Source organism: Carcharhinus amblyrhynchos, chromosome 7, assembly GCF_965287045.1.
Source record: "Carcharhinus amblyrhynchos chromosome 7, sCarAmb.v2.hapA, whole genome shotgun sequence".
Lineage (NCBI taxonomy): Eukaryota > Metazoa > Chordata > Chondrichthyes > Carcharhiniformes > Carcharhinidae > Carcharhinus > Carcharhinus amblyrhynchos.
Genome location: NC_137330.1, coordinates 23,954,081 through 23,971,423, shown reverse-complemented (window position 1 = coordinate 23,971,423; position 17,343 = coordinate 23,954,081). Strand labels below are relative to the sequence as shown.

General features: G+C 41.3%; 1 protein-coding gene across 1 annotated transcript in view; it reads left to right on the top strand.

Annotated features, from left to right (window-relative positions):
* Positions 1-17,343, top strand: part of LOC145345358 (CUB and sushi domain-containing protein 1-like) — a 1,850,124-nt gene that overhangs the window by 1,380,896 nt on the left and 451,885 nt on the right. Inside the window, exons 17-20 of the mRNA XM_080193174.1 lie at positions 3,226-3,414; positions 11,307-11,423; positions 12,494-12,709; positions 13,373-13,561. Coding sequence (XP_080049300.1) covers positions 3,226-3,414; positions 11,307-11,423; positions 12,494-12,709; positions 13,373-13,561 — 711 coding nt within the window. The remainder of the gene's footprint in view (positions 1-3,225; positions 3,415-11,306; positions 11,424-12,493; positions 12,710-13,372; positions 13,562-17,343) is intronic.

Below are 17,343 nucleotides of genomic sequence, written 5' to 3'. Positions count from 1 at the left end.
AAACCAATCCCCATGGCACTTAGTTTCAAAAACAGAGCATTTTGGCCTGACTGTTTCCCATGTTTGAGGGGACATAGGCAGAGGATTGAATACAAATTGTTGAGGATAAAAAGTCAGGAGGAAATTTATTACACAGAGGGTTGTGAGCCTGTGGGATTTATTATGAGAGATTGTGACAATGTTAATTCTTCTGAATAGATTAAGTAGGCAGTTGGAAAGGAGTGGAATTAAGGGATAAGAGTGGGGACATGACATTAGAATTAGAACTCATGTGAATGATAACTAGCAACATGGACGGGTTGAGCAAAGCCACCCATAACTGAATTGTAATTTCAATATAATTTTAAATAATTCTGCCTGTCATTGCCAGATTTTAGATTGAAGTCGAGACAATCACAGGTTACAAACAGTGAGGGAAATTGAAGAGGCAGATGGCTGAGAAATACAGACAAGGACATCCTGGGAATCAGAATGATTCGGGCCAATGGTGGAACATGATGTTGCCAGGAACAGAGCACAGCAGAATGGGATTGGGTCGGGGTAAAGAATAGAGTGTAAGCTTGGCAAACCTGCAAAATCAGTGATGAGGTTGATTTAGTAAGCCATGTTTTGAAGTGTTTCACATTTAGTGTTCGATTGTCTGGGGTATCAATGGTACACTGCATTCAGGAGCATTGTCAATGACCTGGATTATCCATTTTGTTCATTAACACTTGCAATATATTAATCGTAATCAAAATTTAACTCGGTATTAATTTCCAAATGCCAACATTTTCATGTTTCAATAAAAATAAATGAAATCGAAGATCATTCTTTCATGTAATCAATATATACTTTTAGGGAAGAGGTGGGGTCAGTTATTTTCAGTGTGTTTTGCTTCCTTAGTCTGCTATACACAGTGTATCAAAACCTGCAACTTTGGAACCAATGTTGTGCAGGATTTCAAATATTGCTGGAATTCAAGTTCGGTTGTTCAGATTAAGCCAGCTCAGGTGGGGTCAAAGGTTGCTCAGAGCATGGGAATAGAAGTGTGCAATGATGAAGGGGATAACTAGTTAGATGTCACACCACACTGGGTTTCCTTTGGGTGCTCCAGCTTCCCCCTCAGACAAAAGACGTGCTGGTTAGGTGTGTCGGTCATGCTAAATTCTCCCTTAGGTGTCGAAGTGTGGCGATTTTCAGAGTAACTTCATTGCAGTGTTAAGATAAGCCTACGTGTGACAGAAATAAACTTCTATGAGTACCCAGTTTTCTTTCAACTCCAGCTTTTGGACAGACAGATTTGAGATACTGCACCATATCAATTTCTAGATGTTCTCAAAGTTATTGCAGAAGGCCTTGGCATCCATGCATCAGCACCAGAGTTAAAAGCAGTCCCAGTATCAGTGTAGCATATTTGATCAAACTATAACAACATTAAGGCACTGCATGTTCCCATGGCGCTCACTTCAAATGTGTGTATGTTTTCTACTTCGATGTGCAGTGTTAAGCATAGAATATAACATGACAGTTAGCACAACAAAGGGTTTTGATTTTCTGCATTTTGTTGCCTTACCTATAGTCGCACTGAAATAGCTGGTACACCTGTGCTTTGGTTGGGGTCAAATGGGCGTCACTGTATGCCCCGAATGGGCTAATTAGTGGCCTTGATATCCAAAGGACAGCAGGTAAACTCACAAATCTAGAGGGCCACGAAGAGGTCCTCCAGCTAGGAACCTGATGAAACCTGCCATTTAGGTGTAAGGGAAAGAGAAATTTTCTTCTTTTTCAGGCACTCGATGTCTAATTTCTTAAACTTTTAAATAAAATGAAATCAGCAGGTGGACCAACATAGAAAGCCTGAAACTTTGCCCTGACAAACAAAGAAGGCCTCAAAGTCTGCCAACGAGAGCTTCTAGTTGGCCTCTGAGGTTAGGCCTGAATAGCTTAGTTAGCAACTTGTCAATTGATGCTGGAGAGCCCTGGTGAAGCCCATCCTGATTGTGGCAAACCAACACACTGGTGGGCGCAATGAATTTTTACGACTGTCCATCTCCATGTTGCCCCCATATATGTGGATTGTGTGAAAATTATCCCATTGTGATGAAGTGTCTCTAGTTGCCTCAATATTATTCAGATACTTTCACACCCACATGACATTGCATTGTGCACAACATACAAAACCAAACCCAGTGCAATAAAATTGACAGATAAAATTTTTCCTAATGCAAAAGCATATTCCAACACTCATCCATTAATACTTCTGAGCTTGTTCCCTCCTGAAGCAACTTAGAAGATCTTACAAAAAAATTCTAACTGTTGAACGTGCATGAAACCAAGTGAACCTCGGATCTGTACGTCGGGCGAATTTGTAAATGCAGTCTTCCATCTCTTTGTTGAAATAATTATGCACAATCTTTTACCCACCGTAGAGGGAGGCAGAGGGGCCTAAGCTCACCAGAAAGCCTGTTGTTCACACCAAAGGGTGCAATTGTGCATGTGCAACAGAACAGAGATGTGTCAGGCACCACCAGCATCCCCCGACCACCCACCCCCAAACCCCCCTCCCCCTGTCCTGGCTGATCACTGCCCAAACCCCTCTCCCCCGGCCCAGCCGATTGTCACCTGAGCCCCTTTCCCCCCATCGAGCCAATCACTGCCCAAATGCCCCCCCAACTGATCCTCGCTGCAGAGTGCACAGCTTCAGCCCCTCCCACCCAGCCAACCTCCATTGCAGAGTGCGCAGCTTCCACCTCACCTTTCCTCAGTCCTTGCCCCTACCATGGATCCACCCTTCGCCTCAGGAGCCACCCCCTCTGGCTCTCGCCCCTTTGCACTTCCTGGAGCACTGCCTCCTCTGCCCTGACTGCCTGGGAGGGGGGCGGGGGGCAAACTGGCCTCCAGTTCCACCAACAAGGCCATCACGCCAACTTCCCTTTGATGGGGACCATAGGTGATCCTCATCGGTGAGGCTCGTGACCGGCAAGGCTACTATGGCAAGTGAGCCTGGACGCTAGCATCCCAAGCTCGCTATCCGTGCCCAGTAAGATTGGGAGAGGCCAGAAATCGGGCGCGAACCCAATTTATTGTGTCTCTTCAGCTCACCCCACCCATCGGTCAGCGGGATGAGAAGGTAAGACCATCCTCTGAGTTTTGAATGGATAACGCTCAGAAGTAATGAAATACCTATTATTAGTGTTTGATTCATTCAATTACTTACCACCATTCTGATTATGTGTTTTGAAGGTATTACCTTGGAACTAGATTCTTGCCTGGACCCAGGAATCCCTGTAAATGGACGGCGACATGGAAACAACTTTTCTATTGGGTCAACTGTGACCTTTAGCTGTTGCCCTGGGTACACGTTAAGTGAGGATGAGCCCCTAATATGTGAAGATAATCGCCAATGGAATCATGCTTTACCAAGCTGTGAAGGTAGGCATCTATTCCTTCTCCGTGCCTCCAAAAATATTTTTATTTCAAAATTATCATCTCGCAAGATGAAAGGGGAATTTGTGCTTTGGAAACTTGGCAACCTGAGAACAAGACACTTAATAATCAATCATTTAATGCAGTTGTTCATCAAAGTTTGTTTTTTCCAGTGGAACTTTTAATATTGTACAGACATTTGAAAATAAATATGGGTAGAATGAAGTGTGGGAATGGGAAGAAATGAAAACCAGAGCAGGCAGATTTATTACTGGATAATCTAAGGATTTGAGAAAGAAAATGAACATCTACGTCTTATTTTTGAAATTAATGCTTACATTTTCTTTGATGAACTGATGTAATTTTCAAGGCCTGAGAATTTAGAGCTAAGGGTTTATAGCGTTAAAAGGAGTTAGGAACTGAGCCTGATCATTATTTTTTGAAATATATTATTAATTATCAGTCAGGAATGAAATTGACTGTATAATGTGAGGACATTGAATGTGGTATTCTACTCATTCAGAAGTAATTAGACATTGCTAACTGTTATTATGCTGAACCATGACCAACTTAAATCTTTGGATTAAAAAAAAATAATTATTTGTTCCACTTCTACTGAAGGCAGTTTGTGATTCCAGGCAGCAACTGCCCTCTGATATTTATCAATAGAAATGATACTTCATCTGTGACTTGGATAGGAAATAGCAAGCTACAGTCTGATTATTCGCTAAGAATAAATTTATAGCTGAGCATAGCCAAGAAATCATGGTCTATCCGTAAACTCTTACTTCCAATAGGACCACTGAACAGTTACCAAGAATCCCATTCATGTTTTATTCAGCACACTGATATATAACGATGGATTGCCACTGGCATCCTCATTATCACTGAATTGGTGATTGCAAATTACGTTAAAAATTAAACTCTTTCGGCAGAAAGGAACTTATTTCTAAAGTGTTGCAGTGGTGTGTAAGACAATTGTGGAACGGTTTCATTTGATTTGCTTAGCATTTTTAATTTATGTTTCAATTAACGTGACTTTATTTCAAACCAGTTGCTACACAGTGCTTCATGATCAGTGGCAATGTGCATATATGTAGCCTGTGTAATACAGTAAAGCATTCCAGGTGGATTGTTCAACAAACTTTGACACTGAGGCACAAAAGGAGATATTAAGACAGATGACAAAAGCTTGGTCGGAAGGAATGCCTTGGATGAAGAGAGGGAGGGACAGGGGCTGAGAAGTCTAGAGACGGAATCCTGGAATGCAGTGCCGAGGCAAATTAAAACACGGTGATCATTTATAGAGCAATTAAAATTGTGGCTGTGCAAGAGACCAGAATTGGAGAAGAGCAGACATCTCGGAGGGTTGTTGGACTGGACGATATTCCATGAAGGAATCTGAAAACAAGGATGGCAGTTTTAAAACTGAGGCCTTGTCACACTGGGAGCCAATGTAAATCAGTGAGAACAGGAAAAGAGAACAGGAATTGTTGCAAGTTAGGGGACAGAAAGCAGAATTTTGGATGAACAAGAGAGTGGAAGATTTGATCTTCTTTGGTTCTGCCCAATCTAATCCATATCTTCTTCACCCTGAGAACAAAATTTCTCAGCACACAGCCCAGTTGATGTCTCAGTGTTGAAGATTCATCATTAAATTATGATGTCCACGTCGGTTGATCAAGATCATAAAAACACAATCATTGCAGCCAAAAAAAACTCAAGTATTTATACTGAGAGAAACTGAATGTATTTGCATAACTCATTTCATTCAAAAAAGCCAAAATGTTTTTGGACTAAATGCTTATGTAATACAAAATGGATTATATCATTGATGTAACCATCTGCTCTTCCTGCTTTGTTTGAAGTCAGAGCAGCTGTTGTGACTTGGTAGTTATAATGTTTTTATTTTACAAATGGTCTGAACATCTGTGATGAACATGGTGCACCTTCAATACCCAAGCTGGGCTTTTCATAAAAACATAGAAACTAGAAGCAGGAGTGGTCCACTTGGCCTTTTGGGTCTGCTCCACCATTCGTTTTCATCATCGTTGATCATCAAATTGAATATCCTGATCCCTTCCCCGGCCCCCCATATTCCTTGATCCCTTTAGCCCGAAGAGCTATATCTAATTTCTTCTTGAAATCACACAATGTTTTGGCCTCAACTATATTCTGTGGTAGTGAATTCTGCACATTCACCACCATCTGGGTGAAGAAATTTCTCCTCATCTTAGTTCTGAAAGGTTTACCCCTTATCAAAGAACAAAGAAAATTACAACACAGGGACAGGCCCTTTAAGCCTGCACCGACCTTGCTGCCTGACTTAACTAAAACCACCTACACTTCCGGGGACCATATCCCTCTTTCCCATCTCATTCATGTACTTGCACCTTAAAAGTCACTACCGTATCCACTTCAACTACCTCTCCCAGCAACAATTCCAGGCACCCACCACCCTCCGTGTAAAAAATCTGTCTCGTCCGTTTCTTTTAAAACTTGCCCCTTGCACCTTAAACCTATGCCCCCTAGTAATTGACTCTTCCATCCTGGGAAAACGCTTCTGACCATCCACTCTGTCCATGCCTCTTATAATCTTGTAGACTTACATCAGGTCTCCCCTCAACCTCCATCACTCCAGTGAGAACAAACTAAGTTTTTCCAACCCCTCCTCATAGCTAATGCCCTCCAAACCTGGCAACGTCCTGGTAAATCGTTCCTGTACCCTCTCCAAAGCCTCCTCATCAAGCATGATTTCCCTTTTGTAAATCCATGTTGATTATACCATTGCCTCCCTCATGCCAAGCTCTGAAATCCTTGATGATAGACTCTCTTCAACTTCCCCAGTACCAACGTTAGGCTCACTAGTCTATAGTTCCCTGTTTTCTCTCTACCTCCCTTTTTGAATAGTAGGCTTACATTAGCTACCCTGTAATCTGTAGGAACTCTTCCAAAGTCCAAAGAATTTTTGAAAATTACGATCAATGGATCTACTATTTTGAGAGCCACTTCCTAAAGTACTTTGGGGTTAACATTAGCAGAACCTAGAGATTTATCCACCTTCAACCTCACCAATTTCCTCAAAACCATTTCTCCACTAATGCTGATTTCCTTCAGCTCCTCACTAAAACATGTTTCTCTCAGCACTTCCTCAGGGTTGTGTCCATGATATCCTATGCTGAATCTAACTACATTCCCCCGGCGATGGGGAAGCATGCAACGGGTGGAGAGGGGGGAGGGCGGTTTCCCGGTCTGTTTAACAGTACCAGAAAGCTATCAAGGGACTCTAATATTCAAATTAATGTGGGAAACAGTGAAAAACAGTCACATGGAGCTTAACAAATTTGGTTTTGAATTTTCACAGCTTTTTGCTCACCGCAGTGTCCAGTTCACTGCATTAAGAAGGCCCAGTGTCATTTAAACATGTTAAGAAAGTGAATAACCGGTCAGAAGAATGCCAGTCTGTACTGAGTTAGTGGATCCCTGCTGAAACCACTGTGTTAGCCTCAGAAGTTCATATATGACGAGGGGAAAGTCAGGTTGAGTTTTCACTCTTGTATCTCTTCACACTTTGTAAGGTGGGCAACATTGTTAAGGTGGTGTTATGATTATGTTGTACATTGTGGGAGTGAGGTCACAAGTAGATCAGATCGGGTAAGGGGAAAGGGCAAGGTTCTTTTATTGAAGCATTTTGGGAACCCTTTTTTCTTAACCAGAATTGGTAGCATTGACAGGCTTTGTTGTGCCATCTCAAAGTCAATTTGCCACTTGCCATAATGGGATCTGGGACCTTCTTATTAATAATTCAGCACCCGTTGTAGTTGAATGGCTAAAAGCATCACTGAGCAGAAATATCCCATTTTTTTGTGGAGTGGCACTGTAGGGAGTAAAAACAGGGTGGAAGCCGCTGGCCCAAGGAATGGCCTCCTCCACCATATTATTAGGCACACATTGAGAAATTGGCAAGGTGTAGGCCCCACAATATCATGTTGACTGTGACTGAGCTTGCCCCACCAGCAACAGAGGGCACCCTGATCTTGAAAAATAAAATTAAAATCCCTCTTCTCAAAACACCCACCCCAATGCAACCCCGCCATGGAATTCTCTTCCCCGCCAGAGCTCACCCCACAGACATGGAACAACTCGTCGCCTGCCAGTGCCTGGACACTTTCCCATGGCACTGTTCCAGCAGCACCAGGGACTAGTGCCAGTTTACTGCCCAAATATGACCTTTTTCCCTCCCTCAAGGGGTTGTACTCAACTATGCACTTCTGGGGTGTTCTGCTTCCCAGGTGCACATCATGGGGGCTTGTCGTGATTCACGTCAACAGGGGGACAATTTAATAGGCAATCAAATGTAGAGGTACTATCAGGTTTGACGGTTTGATGATGATATTTAAACATATACAAGTGGGGATCCCGATGCTCAATGTCAGGATACCTGTTATGTCTTGGGGGGGTGGGGTGCAGGGATAATTGCAAAGGAAAATTTCATCAGCGTAAAGGGTTTTTTGGGACTTGTGCGCGATCATCCATCCTGCTGCTGATCCCGCCCCTGTGAATGGGAATGGAAAATCACTCCTCCCATCGCAATATCTAAGCTCAAGATGGAAGAATAATCATTTAGGTCAAGACTGGAAGGCAGTCGGCCCCTATGGAGTTGCATGCTAAGGAGGAGTGAATACTTTCAGTGAAGGGGAAGAAGTGTAAATTGGTGAAACATTAAAAATTATTGAAAGATTCCTGACCAGGGTAAAAGTTGAGAGGATGTTTCCTCTTGTAGAGGAATCTAAAAATAGGGGACAATTTCACTGAGTTAGGATGACTCGGGAATCCTTTAAAAATGATGGGTGGGTTGCTGACCCCATCCCTAAGCTGTCATGTGTTTGGGAATGCTTTTTAAAGGGTTCTCGCTGGTTTATGCCAAAAGCCTGCATTTTGAGTCCTGACGTGTTTCCATTGCAAAGATAGGCATGTTCTAACATCCGCAATATTCATAGATTCGGGCCAGGTTTGAAAGTCACATTTTAGGGTCATTCAGAGGAATCGTGGACTTAAGTCTGCAAGAGGGAACCTTTTTAAAGTTAAGTTAAACGGTCTTTCTTCTGCCCCTATGCCAAGCTCTTCACTTTCACCCACCCCGTATGACTCCTCAAGTCCCCTATGCCAATCTCTACCTTTCCACCAGCCATCATGGCCCTGAAGTCAAGGACTTCCAGTTGATTTACCTTCTATATCCTCTTTGCCTCCTATCCTTGAAACCCCATAATGCTGTGCAAATAAACATGATGAAACTGACAGCAAAGAACCTGAGCTGTCAATCATACAATTTTTTTTTCTGGGGTGCGACTGATAAACAAGCGTAATAGCTATCTGGTTTTCAGCCAAACCTCATTTTGTATGCTTGGTTGAGAGCCCATATCCTTTCCAAATTCATGCTGACTGCCCTTAGCTAACTCATTCCGTTTTGGACGGAAATTCGTTTTCACCGCTATTACATCATCTTGAAGATCGGCCTTAGCTAATGTTGATTGGCTTATGATGATATTGAATCTAGCAGAAGCTATAAATGGAAGCCAGGACACAGGCCATTCCCTCCAACTTGCCCACTCCAGCACACATGCTCTACAGTAGGCTTCTCCAGTCTCTTTGTCTCACCCCATCAGCATACCTTCTATTCTTTTCACCCTGATGTTTAGCTAGCTTTCCCTTGTATGTTTCTGTGTTATTTTTCTTCATTGTTCCATGTGACATCGAGTTTACATTTTAATCAGTTTCTTGGACAGAGATTCCTTCTGAATTCCCAAATGGATTTATTAGTGATAAACTTATGTTTACAGCCTCCAGTTTTGTGTCTCCTACAGATGGAACATCCCTTCACAAATATATCTTAAACCCTTTATGAATATAAAGAACCCTCCCATGTCGCCCCCTCAGACTTTCCAGAAGCAAGTGCCACTGACTGCTCAATCTTTCCTGACTAACCTTTCAGTTCTGCCATAAGTCTAGTAAATCTTTTATGCACCTTCTTCAGTACCTCTATATCATTTTTATAATCTGAAGACCAGAACTATGCACAGACTTCCAACTGTGGTCTCGCCATAGTTAAATAGGTTTGTCATAGTTTCCATGTTTGCGGTTATATCTCTCTAAAACGGAAACCCAGTACTAAGATTGCTTTTTATGGCCTTGATAAACCGTGCTGCTACTTCAAACGTTTTGGGTTCTGTATGCCTCGATCTCATTTTTTTTCTCTGTCATTCCGACTGTTATTTTCTAAGCCGTGTGTAACCTCCTCAGTCTTCATACCATGTCACACATCTGTATTGAAATTGTTTTACCAGTTGCATGCTCATCCCCCAAATTTATCAATTTCTTTTGACGCTAGGTGTCATAAAGATGAGTAAGACTTTGGTGTTGATTATTTTCCTTGTACCTGTGCGGTGCACATGTGCAGGAATCAGATTTGAAGGGTTGTACATGAACTTTCCATACCTTGTGTTAGTCTGTTAATTGGACCCATGTAATTATGTATGTCCATGCACTGAAAAGGAAAATTAATGCCATCATTTTCTCATGGCACGGCTATTCCTACATCTGATTCTTAACCATGGCCAGGATTTTACGTCCCCCGTTCTGCTCAGCATGAAGTTATGATCCTGCCGATGTAAGCAGTAATTTCAATGACCTCCTGAATCTGCCGGGGGTGGAGAGATGGACTGTGGTGCGGCCGTAAAACCCTGATCAATGAGGTGTTGCCTTAGCCTCTGCTATGATATGATCCGTAAATGTTCTGCTGTCAGTGCCGTTTTAAAAAAAAGTGATGCATGTATTTCTAAGAAGAATAAATTTTTGTGATAAATTGTTCTGAGAAGGGAACCATGCTGAAAGTGAGCGCAGATCGGAGATTGATTTTCCAACATTCTCTGCAATTCGTGTTCCCTTCAAGCATTGTTCCCTGTTGGGAGCACTGTTCAGCTAAATTTACCCCATAATGTTAAATCGACCCTTCTCAACTGTTTGAAACGGTAGAAGTGTTAACTTGAAATAGGCTGGGGTCTCTGAAGCTGTTTAAATAACATAGGTATTCAGCAATATAGTTTTAAGAATTAAATAAAGCAATGCAATGAAATTTACTAGTTAAAAAAAGCCAATATGACAATAATCAACTACGATGGAATTCAATACAATTACTACAGTTTAACTGACTGCTTACATGAAAATCTTAACAGTAATCTTCAATTTCCATTGGATCTTAATAGGCCAGAAGAAACCAATTTCTGAAAATTTAAAGCACTTATAAACTACCTGCATATTAACTGTGCCTCTTGACGGAAAGTTTGAAAACTATTCATTCTAGTTCAGATCCAGGAGAAAGACTTGGCATTGTGCTAACTTTGCTAATGCCAATTTAAAATACAGAGTTATAATACAGATTAACTAATATTGAAATTAGTTTGAATTATTATTTTGGTCACAATTTCCAAGGTGAGCTGTTCAATAAAATAGCAATGTGCTGCTAACTTCGTTTAGTCAAAGTGTCAGTCAGTAATATCTCTGATACGATGAAATGCAGTTGTGGTAAAGAAAAGTCCATCTTAAAATGAATTCGTCCGAGCATCAGATTTCAATTCATTGGGAACATTTTAAATTGTCTTTTTCTGTTCTTCATACATTTTTATGAAATTGCATAGCAATATATTCATTTCTTAATATTTCTATGTGTAAAGCCCTCTGTATTTCTCTGTATTTTTCTGCTGGAATACAAATATCCTCTGTATTTTTCAGACTAAATTCAGAAACTACTACTACTTATTTTCTGCCAAGTGCTTAGGGATTGAGCAAGAGAAGTGTTGTTTCTTTCAGCACCATACAAAAAAAAGTTTCTTTTTCTTTAGCTTTCTGTGGTGGCTACGTTCGTGGCACAAGTGGAACTATTCTATCTCCTGGGTTTCCTGATTTTTACCCAAATTCCCTGAATTGTACTTGGATAATTGAAGTATCGCACGGAAAAGGTTGGTTAACTGCTTTTCGTCACCGTTTTTGCTTCTGCTGCAAAGACATTGCTGATAAGAGTGTTTAAAAACTGTAATTGTAAAAGCTGCTTCAAAAGCTTAACCCATTATTCAAATAACCCCTTGGCGATAATGTACCACTTTGACTCAGTTTGGTTTTGTGTGTGATTCTGCCCCACATACAACAGTTGAGAATAACTTCTGAAATGGCTCAGCCAGTCACTTCTGTGGAACAATCTGTCACCTTATGGTTTAAGAGGAAAGCCCACTACCACCTTCTCTGGGTAACCAGGGATGAGCAATAAATACTGCCCTTGACAAAAATGTCCTCATCCTGAAAATTAATGTGAGTTTGCATAAATGTACTAACTGGTGACTAAAATATTACACAAAAAAGCATGAACTTTCCTCGTAAATTGAAAATTACTTTAATTGCCTGAGCAAATTAGAATTGGTCTTTATCTGCCAGTGTTGAGGGACATTGAAAGGGTAGATAGTAAGAAACCTTTCCCATTAATAGAGGGATCAATAATTCTCTGCCTGAGGGATGGGAGAGGTGGGAACCATCACAGCATTTAAGAGGCATTTAGATGAACACTTGAAATGCCGCTGCATATAAGGCTACAGTTCAAGTGCTGGGAATTGGGGTGAGAAAAGATTGGTACTTGATGCCTGGCACAGTCACGATGGGCTGAAGGGCCTCTTTCTGTGTTGTGAAACTCTATGGGGGGAATCTTGAATTTGTACTTGCGTCAGCAGGAATAGTGGCAGTCACTCAAGATCTGGTGAAACCCAGAAATCTCACAGGAGAACTCCTGAGACTTCTGTTGTGGGGTGACTGGGAGGCTACTCTTTAAACTGGTGCCCTTTAAACTGGGGATCTCAATACAGCAGAGTTTTGTCCCATCCTCTACAGGATGGTGCGAAACATGCCCACCCAGGTTTTTGTGGGGTAAGATCTGGAGAGAAACACACTTTTTTTCTCTACCATTTTTTGATAAGATTTCGCCCATTGACTACTATCGGTGTCGGTTAAATCTCTATTTAGACCTTTCTTTCCTGTTTTTCAGGTGTGCAATTGGTGTTCCACACATTCCATCTTGAAAGCTCTCATGACTATTTAATTATCACGGAAGATGGGAGCTTCACAGAACCTGTAGCAAGGCTCACAGGCTCTGCCCTGCCTCCAAGTATCAATGCCGGCTTGTTTGGAAATTACACTGCGCAATTACGCTTCATCTCTGACTTTTCGGTATCTTACGAGGGGTTCAACATCACGTTCTCAGGTAGGCCTCTCTGCTTTCACGCAACCTGCAACCGTTATTTAAAAATCAAAATACCAAACAAAGCAATGTTTGTGAGGTAACCTGGAAATTTTCTATTTAAATCAGCTGATTGTTGGTTCTTCCGCTGTCTTATTAATTTATAGTTTTAACCTTAGAATGTGAAATACTTTCAATATCATCATGCTAATCATGTTTATGTGAAAAGAAAAAAAAAGTGAAAGAGAAATGATTGCCTTCAATGATTGGATTAATTGAGGTGAACAAAATACTCTGAAATAATATGACGTTTAATGGATTTAATTAGAAAATCGGATGCTGCTCAAAATGCTCATGCAATCGTTCGCAAAATATCTAAAGCTAATTGGGTTGTGGGTGAATTAGAAACTTTTATGTGAAGCTGCATTGACAGAGTATTTTCACATTTAGCAAAGTGAAGTTTCCAAATTGTCAGTTGACATAAATCATCATTCCTCAAATGAATGTAGTGTTGGAGAGAAGAAAGGATGAGGATTAACTATCTTGATTGTTCATACATGTCCATTTCCATTCATTGGCTTGAAGAATTTTTTTTGGATCTATCCATAACCAACAAATAACTGGAAAAATGTGTAATGTGATTGTTGGATGTGTTGATCTGATTATCCAAAATATTCTTTTTCACAGAGTATGAGTTGGAGCCGTGCGATGATCCTGGTGTCCCTGCTTTCAGTAGGAGAATTGGGTTTCAGTTTGAAGTTGGGGACTCATTGACGTTTTCCTGTTTTCCTGGATACAGACTCGAAGGTGCTACTCAGATCACCTGTTATGGAGGAGGACGGCGTGTGTGGAGTGCACCTCTTCCAAGGTGTGTGGGTAGGTGGTCACATGCTTTCATTTCATGCATCCTAATGTTGAGTGTGATGTATTTATTGCTGGGTAAGATATTGGCAGGAATACAGGCCTACAGGATGGTATCAGTTACAATATCAGTCACTTGCTGAGCAATTCCAAGGATCCCTTGACCTCACATTGACCTCCAAGAAACATTTGCTGAACATCAAACTGTTCAAGTTTAAGTAAGTGTTGATGTTATTTTGGAAGTAAATACACCAAAGTTAATTGAAGTTAACAAAACACTGGGATTTTCCAGTCCCGCCAATGTCTGCTACTTCATGCGTGGCTCACGCATCCCACCAACAGGAAGAGCTGGAAAATCCTGCTGTACGAAATGAAGTGATATTTAATCTGTTGAATACCTGGCTGACATTTTGAGGATACACGTTGATACACGTTTATATGGTATGTTGGATACTCATTCGAAGGTCTGAATTGTTTTGTTATCAGATGAGTTATAAACAGTGATCTTGTTCAGCTTAGAGCACAGGCAACCGATGCAATATAAACCAGATGGGCTCGGTACATTTTAAGGAACTGCAGCACATGGTGATGTCAAAAAAGATGGAAGTTTTGCTCAAAATTGGACAAAAGAGGTATCTTCTCGCTATGAAAGCGATCACAGAATCATTTTGACTACTTGATTTAGACATTCTATTTACTGGTAGCACGGTGATTGCTGAAAAATGTTTTTACTCAACAGAGAATTTCTCCTCTAAAGGAAAAGACAGCAGTGAGCTCAATGTGACTTCCTATCATCTACATATAGACTGGAAATATGTCTTCCAAAAGCCATTCTAATGATTTCTATAGTTATAGCTCTAAAGCCGATAGGGAAGGGAAGGGAGGAGGGGGCAGGATATTGGAATTCGATTGAAGTAAATTACTGCAAATGCTGGAACCTGAAACCAAAGCGAAAATGCTGGAAATTCTCAGCAGGTCTGGCAGCATCTGTAAGAAGAGAAAAGAGCTGATGTTTTGAGTTTTGACAAAGGGTCATCTGGGCTCGGAACATCAGCTTTTTCTCTCCTCATAGATGCTGCCAGACCTGCTGAGATTTTCCAGCATTTTCTCTTTTGGATATTGGATTTAATGACCCACCATGATCGAAATGAAAGGCTCAAAGGGCCTACTGGCCTACTCCTGCTTCTAGTTTCTATGGTCCCAATATACGCTATGTCACAGATTTAATCTTGCAGCTTACAATTTATCTGAGGTATAGAAACCTGGAACAAAATGAGTTGATAAGCCATCAAGCCTGCTCCTTGAACCAACTTTGTTCCGTCCATATAATTGTGAATACTGCCTTGACCTGGTTAAGCTCGTGAAAGAAATTTCTGTATAAATACGCTCTCATTCATGAATATAATCAATCAAAACACTCAAATATTTATCAACCTTATGCTTCCATTGTCTAACTTTGGAATGCTCCCTTTAGCTCCGTCAGTGCAAGAATCAGCACATCCCATGAGATATTTAAAGCCAGATCTGTCCTTTCATCCTTCTGTTCCATTTCTGATTGCTATTAATGCTTTATTTTAAAGAGGACAACATATCATGGGGTGATACTGAGTTTTGATCATTTTAAATCTGTCTTCTCATACTATACTTGCAATACGAGATACAAGGCATATTTATATCATCTACATCTTATGGCACTTTTTTTAAGGTATCCATCGTGGTCACTAGCAAATATTCTTTTACCCAGCAGATACAAGTTTAACTTTAGAAGATGAATCATCATGCAGAGCCCGACATTCTGAAATTGTCCTTGTTTCTCTTTTCTGAATCCTCTGAAATTCATTCATCAATGGCCTTTTAAAAGGTTGGAGCTTGAAATTATATATATTTCAAACATAGCCTCACTATGGTTCAGACAAAATTGGGAACATTACTTTTGATGCATAATCAAATGCTATTTTTGTTGTACCCAAACAGTTAATGTAATTATAGATCAGTGCAACTGATATTGTGGTGGAATTGTGGGGTAGCTTATCCTATCTGGCCATTTCAGTGAGTGTAACATATACAGCACACTCAGATGACTGTAGCCCCTGAACTGGGCAATGTACATGTCATAAGGAAACTATAGTTCTGTCTTGGCTGAAATTTGTGCTTAAAATTTAATCAAAAGATATTAGTGAGGCTGTAGGCCTCTTAGATTTGCATTATTTGCACAAGAATCTGTCCCTTAGTAAACAGTTTCTTCATGCCCACCGCCACTAAGCCTGCTCCACCATTCAACTTGACCACAGTTGACCTTCTTCCTCAGCTCCATTTTCCTGCATTATAACTTGAGCCAAAAGAAATCAAGAAATCTATTAGTCTCTGCCCTGAATATATTCAGTGACTGAGTTCCGTAGAGCTCTCGGGTGGGGAATTCCAAAGCTTCATCACCCTCATCTTAGTCCTAAAAAGCCGACACCAAAGTCGGAGGTGTGGTTGATAGTGAGGAAGGGTGTCTTAGTCTACAGGGAGACTTGGACAAGTTGCAGAGCTGGGCCGAGAGGTGGAGGATGGAGTTTAATGCGGAAAAGTGTGAGGTAATTCACTTTGGCAGGAGTAATGGATGTGTAGAGTATAGGGCTAACGGTAGGACTCTGAATAGCGTGGATGAACAGAGGGATCTAGGTGTATGTGTACATAGATCCCTGAAAGTTGGGAATCAAGTAGATAGGGTTGTTAGAAAGGCATACGGTGTCTTGGCGTTTATGTACATAGATCCCTGAAAGTTGGGAATCAAGTAGATAGGGTTGTTAGGACGGCATACGGTGTCTTGGCGTTTATTGGTAGGGGGATTGAATTTAGGAGCCGCAGCATCATGTTGCAACTGTACAAAACTCTAGTGCGTCCGCACTTGGAGTATTGTGTGCAGTTCTGGTCCCCACATTATAGGAAGGATGTGGAGGCTTTGGAGAGGGTGCAGAGGAGGTTTACCAGGATGTTGCCTGGTATGGAGGGGAGGTCCTATGAGGAGAGACTGAGGGATTTGAGGTTGTTTTCGTTAGAAAGAAGGCGGCTGCGAGGGGACCTTATTGAAACATACAGGATGATTAGAGGTTTGGATAGGGTGGACAGTGATAGCCTTTTTCCTCGGATGGAGAAAGCTAGCACGAGGGGGCATAGCTTTAAATTAAGGGGTGGTAGTTATAGGACGGATGTCAGGGGTAGGTTCTTTACCCAGAGGGTGGTGAGGGATTGGAATGCCCTGCCTGCTGCAGTTGTAAATGCACCTAGTTTGGGGGCGTTTAAGAGATCCGTGGATAGGTTTATGGATGGAAAGGGATTGGTTTAGGTTAGAGGGTCATTGTTTTTTAACTGGCCGGCGCAACGTCGTGGGCCGAAGGGCCTGTTCTGCGCTGTAATGTTTTATGTTGTATGTACTCTTATTCTGAGAACTTACCCCTGGTTCTCGATCCCACAAATAGGGATATCTTTCATGCATCTACCCTGTTGAACCCTGTAAAAATTTTGTATGTCTCAATGAGTTCACCTCACATTTTTCTAAATTCTCAGGAATATAAACCCAGTATCCTCAATGTCTCCTCATTAACAATCCTATTATCCCAGGAATCAGTCTGGTGAACCCATGTATCACTTCCTCTGTGGCCAGTATAACATTCTTTAGATAAAGACACCAAAACCATGTACAATAGACCTCAGTAAGAAGATGGCACTTCACCTTCACAAGGGCTGTAGGGTTGTCACTCCTGCCAATACAGTCAAGGACAGATGTATCGAAGATAGATAGAATGGTGAGG